Source organism: Eumetopias jubatus, unplaced genomic scaffold (assembly GCF_037043125.1).
Source record: "Eumetopias jubatus isolate StellerSeaLion01/CBP00866 unplaced genomic scaffold, mEumJub1_p1.0 scaffold_16, whole genome shotgun sequence".
NCBI lineage: Eukaryota > Metazoa > Chordata > Mammalia > Carnivora > Otariidae > Eumetopias > Eumetopias jubatus.
In genome coordinates this window covers 21,060,702-21,068,093 of record NW_028274822.1, presented here as the reverse complement: position 1 = coordinate 21,068,093, position 7,392 = coordinate 21,060,702, and the positions used below count along the sequence as shown (strand labels likewise).

General features: G+C 43.6%; 1 protein-coding gene across 1 annotated transcript in view; it reads right to left on the bottom strand.

Annotated features, from left to right (window-relative positions):
• Positions 1-273: 273 nt before the first annotated feature.
• The window catches only part of MBD2 (methyl-CpG binding domain protein 2), a 66,159-nt gene continuing 59,040 nt past the window's right edge, over positions 274-7,392 (bottom strand). The window contains exons 6-7 of the mRNA XM_028102873.2: positions 4,392-4,530; positions 274-745 (exon numbers count right to left, since the gene is read on the bottom strand). Coding sequence (XP_027958674.1) covers positions 4,404-4,530 — 127 coding nt within the window. The 3' untranslated portion in view covers positions 274-745; positions 4,392-4,403. The remainder of the gene's footprint in view (positions 746-4,391; positions 4,531-7,392) is intronic.

The following is a 7,392-nucleotide window of genomic DNA, read 5'->3' as shown; positions in this document are numbered from 1 at the left end:
AAGAAAACGCTTTATTTTTATAAAACTAACAAACGTACTAGTCACGGGCAAGGAAAAAAAAATCACACATGCTAGATGGCAACTTAGAATTCGCTTTCCGGAGGCGAACTGCAAATGGATGAGCTATTCTCCACCACCTCCATTTAAAACCTAAGGCCCAGGGATCACAGCTGACTGTAAATCAGGAATCCTGGGGGGAGGGTGGGGGAGGGGGGAATGGGGGGGTGGCTATTTATTATGTGTGCTCTTTAACAGAAAGAGTTCCAATCAGTCTGTGAATATAATCATTTATTTGTCTTTACAGTGATGATGGAAGAATGTACAGGTGTCCTCTTTCAATAAAGTATAAAAATCTGTTTATATACAGTGAAGTCACAATAATCTTTAATTGGGAGATTTATTTGGTACTCCTGATCGGTTCATATTAAAACAGGGGGGAAAACAAATATTTCACGTTAAGTGCTACATTTCCAGTAGATTGCACCTGGCATCAAAAGCTCAGCTTCATCTTAAGGGTCCTGCTTGATATTACAAAAGTCTAATTTTAAGTCCTAGGACTCAAAATAAACATCATTTTTTGAATAATAGATATATACATCAAAAATACATCTAAAAAGGCATTGGTTAGCGCTATTAAAAAGCTCTAGTGCTCGGGTACATTTTTTTCTTACAGGCAAAACCCAGTGGAAACGCTTTTTGTTCAATTCTAGAAATTTGCTCTTGGGGAAAGTTGGTCGAAAGTTACCTGTAAGGAAAAACAAACAAACTTAAGTAACGTGATGATTTCTCAGGTGAGGTCAGCAGAACTTTAAAAAGTAGTTAGAAGCTTAATTTTACTTAGAACCACATTTTTAAAGCCTTAATATTTAGTTATGACACTTTGTACATAAAAAAAATGTTCAACATATCCCCTCATTATTTCAAGTGCTTTAATAATAAATTTATACTCATTTCATTTTCAGAGAAATCGTATGGACAGCTTTGTATGCTAACACAAATATCTTCTATCTATAATTAAACCTGCACAAAAAGAGAAATCATAGGGCATACAAATAAAAAAGAAAACCGTAATAGACACAGACAAACCCAAACATTTTTGAGAAAATTTAGGAAAACATCTACTAACCACGATTTATTTTACTTCGGAGCATTTATGAGTGACAGGCACTGAAGCTTTCTCATTATTTAACCTGGTTGAAGTGATACGGTGCAATTGCAGACAGAACTATTTATATCTCTGATCCTGTATCTCATTTGTAGCTAAATATTTTGACACCTTTGTTTTTACAGTTTTCTTCTTGCAAACACTCTTAAAATTTTGATAACCTGGGTACCCCTCTATGATTGTAAAATTTTAACTAACACAGTAAATCTCAACCTGTTATTGAGGACATACATAAAACAAATAAATTAAGGCCCACGTTGCTAATAAGGAACGTGAGAGAGAGCCATTGCATGACGAGGCTGACAGACCCAAACGGAACCACGTGGTATCAGTTCCATCTCTCACTAGCCATATGAAGTTGGCCATGGCCTACCTTTGGTCAAGCCAAGTCTTGTCTATTCTACAGGTTATTATGAACACTTAATTAAGTCAAACAGCAGTGCTCTGGTTTAGACTTTAGGTGTAAAGTGAGTCAATTAGGCAAATTTAATTTTGATAACTGAGAAGTGCTTCTAATTCTTCCACAACCTTCAAGTCTACTAGCCTGGTCTAATAATACCATTCTCAAGTTTAGAATGTGAGACACATACTATGAATCTCTCTCTACCCAACATGCCAAAATAATGGCCATTTTAAGTATATATTAAAACTCCAGGGCGCCTGGGTGGCTCAGTCGGTTGGGCGACTGCCTTCGGCTCAGGTCGTGATCCTGGAGTCCCGGGATCGAGTCCCGCATCGGGCTCCCTGCTCAGCGGGGAGTCTGCTTCTCCCTCTGACCCTCTTCCCTCTCGTGCTCTCTCTCTCTCATTCTCTCTCTCTCAAATAAATAAATAAAATCTTTAAAAAAACAAAAACAAAACTCTAATCACTCCATGTTAGTGAGTTTGTTCCCACCTGTTACCACATTTGTGCCCGGCAGTGAGCAATGCCGGCTTTTAGATGAGCAAAGTGCCTAGTCCCTGAAACCCAGGCTTGCTCACATAAATTAGGGTGCTGCCTTGATATCCATCTGCAAAGCAATCTGTGAAGTAAGCAAGGGTCTAGTGAAACCTCAGTTAAATGATCCTTGATTATCTTAAACTGTTTTCAGGAGAAAAGTCTGAGAAACAACAAAAAGCTAAAAAGCTCTGAAAAGAGAAGGGTCTCCCTAGAGTCGCTTCCGCAGCAGCACAGACACAGCCCCCCCCCCCCGATGGCTAGCCCGCGCCCCAGGGACAGCGAGGCTGAAGCCCCCCGACTGAAGAAACACGCTTCAGGTTTCCCCCCGAAGGACCTGACACAGAGCAAGCACACTCGTCAGAGCCCATAAAACACACCCTTGCCAGAGTAGAAACCAAGATTCGAGATCAACATGGCGCCTTCCTGTGCTCAATAAGGGGGAAAAAAAACTTAAAATAGCACTGAACTGGACTCCAACAGTTCTGTGTGTTCAGGAAATGGTCACCAAATGGTGATGCTGTCACTGAATATATAATGTGAGGCATTCAAATTATTACCTAGTTTCTTATCCCTGCAGCATGAGCCGCTCCCTGAACTCCCACAAAGGCACTGATGGGGAGGGACGGTTGTGTGAACCATGAACTCAGCCTCCCCGCACACAGTACCCTGTCTGTGCCTGTACCAAACAGGCCCCTGGCCGTCCCCTCCGTGGCTCCAGTGAAAAACTGGAGTCATCCCGGCCACTCTCTCCATCACTTCTAATCAGTCACCTGATCAACTCGATTCTATCTCCAAATACATCTCCAATGGACCTTTGCTTTACCTCTTTTTCTCTGCACTCACTGCCAACACCCCTGTGAAGCCACTGTCCCTCTCGCTGCCAAACTATAACGGCCTCCTCAGTGGTCACCCCGCTTCCAGGCTCTCCCTGCCCCCATCCTCTGTCTCAGAGGGCGGCTGCAAGGATCTTATAAACAAGCACATCTGATCACCTTCCTCAGCCTTCAGTGGATTCCCACTGGCTTTGATGTTAACCAGTAACCCACAAGGCTCAGCATGATTAGATTTACCTCTCCACACTTTCTCCCAACCCTCCCCAGATTACATTCCAACTGTGAAGATCTCTTCTTTGTTCCCTAAAGACAGCAACTTCTCCTTGCTGTTTCTTTTGATGGGAACACTTTTTACCCAAACTTTGGCCTACTGCTGCTTGCCCTCAAGGCTCCACCTAAATGTCACCTCCTCAGAGAGGCTCTGGACACCCTTCACATCATATCTGCTCCCCTCTCCGGGCACTTCTGCTTTTCCTTTGTAGCACTTATCACAGTTGGCAATTATGGAGTTAGTGAGCATCTGGCCAATACAACTATACGGTAAGTTCTGTGAGCACAGGGCCTGTGTGACCGTGCCACCACTGTGTCCCCAGGACTAGCACTGAATGCAAGAATGACTAGTGGGATGAGGGGCAGGTCCCCAGACTGAAAGGGACAGGGAAGACAGGTTCCAAAACAACTAGGAGTTAGGACTCTAACTCACTCTGTTCATTCTCTATTTCTCTTTCTCTCCCTGAGGCCCCTCAGTTTTGGCTTCAAAGGACACAAATAAATAATCGGCTTATGTGGGGCACAGAGTAAGACAAGACCTGCCAAAACAAAGCAGGATGGCAGTTGGAAAGCAAGGTGCTGCACGAGCCCTTGGGGACTTGACCACAACCACCTAAAGAGAAAATAGAGCCATGAGGACAGAGCCTATGACACTCATGTGAGTTCACAATAGGGTCCAAGTTTGTATGTGGTAAAGTATTTATTGTCTTATAAAATGCCCTTCCCATTCTTTCTGCATCAAGCCCGTGCTAGAGAGAACCTAGAAAAAGAAAGGGACTTTGCCTACTTTACAGCCGTAACTTTAAAGAGGGGACAACAGATGCCAGAAAGACAGCGTGGTGGGGATGACAGGCACCTTCATCTCCTGCAGCCACCTCCCCCTACCTGGCAGAGTCCTTTTTCTCTTCCCCTGATTGTTTCTAAGGACACCTTGCAGGTTTTCCACCTGGCACTAAAGAAGGAGGTTAGATCCCTTGCAAGTGGCTGCAGGGCTGCGAATGTCTTCACATCAACAGAACAAAAGGGCAGAATTCCCAAATAGAGAGGAAACCAAACAACAGTACCTGCCCAGCTCTTCAGTGGAGAAGCTATTTTATATTCTGCTGAGGCAGGCGACCAAGGGCAAAAGCAAGAAAACAAAACACCTTCAGCTGCAAGTCTCTCCCTCTCTGCTCTCAGTTTACCTGATCATATTCTTAGGCTTCATCTCCACTGTCCATTTCCAGATCCATCTCTTCTGTATCAGCAGCTCGCGACAAGATGTCTGCCATCAGTGCTTCTTCCAATTTTTTGCGTACTTGCTGTACTCGCTCCTCCTGTTTCCTTTTACAAAAGAGTAAACATACACTGATAATCTGGCAAGTAAGGGAAGCGTGCCGCTGGTACTACAGTCTATCTTCAGTTCAAAATCATGAAAATTCCTGAGAAGAATACATTTCCTTCTCCTGAGACTTTGCAAGACTTTCTCCTATGCCCAAAAAACCAAACTACACAGGAGGTGAGCCTTGCCAAAAACAGGAATATTCAGACAGGCAGGTATCCCACACCTCTCAGAGAATTCTGGTAGGAGTAGATTTATCTCAGTGACTTTTTCTTCAACTTCAAAAATTTCAAGTACGTAAAGATTTGGGGTTTTTGCTCTAAAGGATATTAGAAATAACTTGAAAGCAGGGATAAAAGAAAGAAGTTATATGGAAAATAAAGAAGAGATTTTTTTCAACGAAGCAGAGAGATGGACGAAGTGGGGGCATGATTGAGTTTGGCATTCTATGGCTATGTTGGGGAAAGACAGACAGAGCTCTCTCCCAGGTTCCCAGTCGTGCTGGCAGCCAGCCATCCTGGAGAAGCCAAGACCACATGATCCTATGTCCCAAGGAGAGAAACTGAACAGCATCTCTTTGAGATGAGCGGAGTAGTTAAGAACATGCCACAAGTTTCTCTCTGTCTTGGGGACTGCAGTGGAACCTCAAAAGTGAAAGTTAATAATGCCAAGTCATTAAAAAAAAAAAAAAAGGTTCTGAACCATTTGATGGGAAACAAAGCACAGGAAAAAAAGTCTACTGGTATGTACTTTAAGTTTAAAAATCAGAAAAAAATTCAGAGTCGCTCCCAGACAGTACAAGAGAGGGATTCCTAAAATAGTTCTAATGAGCCAAGATGGTAAATAGCAATTCATATCCAGAGCCAAGGGGGGAGGCCAAGAAGAAACACAAGAGAAGGGAGAACACGGGAACGTAAGAGTCTTAGATAAAAACAAGAAAGGGAAAGAAGCAGAGGTACAGGCGGAAGGGTTACCCCTGGCTAGAAAGCGGGACAAATCGCCTCTTGAGACCAGAGGAAAGGCGGACAGGATGGATGTAGAGTGGGAAACGGAACAGCCCAGTGACAAATAAGAGACACAAAAGGGAATACTGAGGGCTCCAAAGTGGGGGAAAAAAGTCATTTTCTCTAGCAATATTGAGGAAAACAGAGCGCAGCACTGCCTCGAACCTGGGAACACGGAACAGTGGGAGGGCAACATTCTGGAAGTCGATGCTGAGATTCACTGAGTATGTACTTCTTGTGTCCTCAGCCACTTGTAAAGTTACATTTACTAGATTCCAGCCGATCTGTGTATCTCATGAGACCATATCCAAGATGAGAAGCTAACATAAGTTGTAAAGCCACAAAAACGTTTGATGTCTTTACCAAAGTCCAAAACAGCACAAGGAGTTAAAACGTATAGGCTTCCACTCTTCAACAAAGAGGGGGGCCGTCATGGAGTAGTCTAGCCTCTGTCATATTAAAAGAACCTGGAGATGAACAGATTTTCATGTCGCTGGACCAGGGTCAAGAACACATTGTTTATTTCTTACATAGTTAGTCTTGCCTCTGGCCTCATGACTCAAGGTTTATGACAAATGGCATATCAGTCTCATGAGCAATCTCACTCCTGATAAGAGAGTATGAGGATCTGCACAAGTGCCCTAGAGTAATCCTGTTAGGAAAAAAAGAGAGCAAATGGTGCTTTTGGCTAGAGAGGTATGTCCTAAAACTCTAAAGTTTGCCTTGATTCTCATTTGTACTTCCCATACTTATGGAACCTGAAATTAAAGCATTTGCCCATCGGGGCAGGCAGAATTCTAACATAGTCCCTGGCCCTGGATAGACTCCTTGTATAATTCCCTCCCCTCAAGAGCAGGCAGAACTGGTGAATGGACTGGGAGGTCCCTCCATGACAAGGTTACTGATCAATGGACCTTGAGTTAATCAAAAGAGGTTACCCCAGAGAGCCTGACCTAATAAGAAAAACTCTTAAAAGGGGCTATGTCCTTCCTGAAAGAAGTTGGAGAGGGAATGTGGAGGGGACCTCAGGGCAAAGAACTGCTATGCGCCTCTAAAGGCTGGGAACCGCCCTATCCCATATCCAGCAAGATACCCAGAGGCCCCCAGTCCTACAACTAAAAGGAAACGAATTCTGCAACAATCAAAAGAGCTTTAAAGAGTACCCTATGCTCCAGAAGGGAATGCAGTCCAACTGACACTTTGGTTTCAGCCTCGTAAGACCCTGGGAAAAGAATCCAGTGGTGTCTGGCCCCGGCTTCCCGCCTATGGAATTGTGAGTGGTTGGGTGTTGCTTTAGGCTGTTAAGTTTGTGAGAACTTGTTACTTGTATTAAAAAACGAATATAGGGGCACCTGGGTGGCTCAGACGGACTCTTAATTTCAGCTCAGATCTTAATCTTGGGTTGTGAGACCGAGCCCCACCTCTGGCTCCCAGCTTAGCAGGGAGTCTGCTCGGGATTCTCTCCCTCTCCCTCTACCCCTCCCGTTTGCTTGTGCATGCAAGAGTGTGTGCGCACACTTTATCTCTCTCTCTAAAATAAATAAATCTAAAAAACAAAAACAAATACAGGGGGTGCCTACGTGGCCCAGTCTGTTAAGAGGCTGACTCCATCTCAGCTTAGATCCTGATCTCAGGATCATGAGTCCAAGCCCCACCTTGGGCTCCATGCTGAGCATGGAGACTACTTTAAAAAACCCCAAATACATCTATGGATGAAAATATTATCAAATATGCTGAAAAATATATATACTTAATACTGAGATCTTTAGTTGAAGGTTTAATACAAACAGAATATTGGCTGCACAATTACAGAAAGGGTAACAATTCCATTTGCAGTAATTTTTATTTTGAACCTGCACT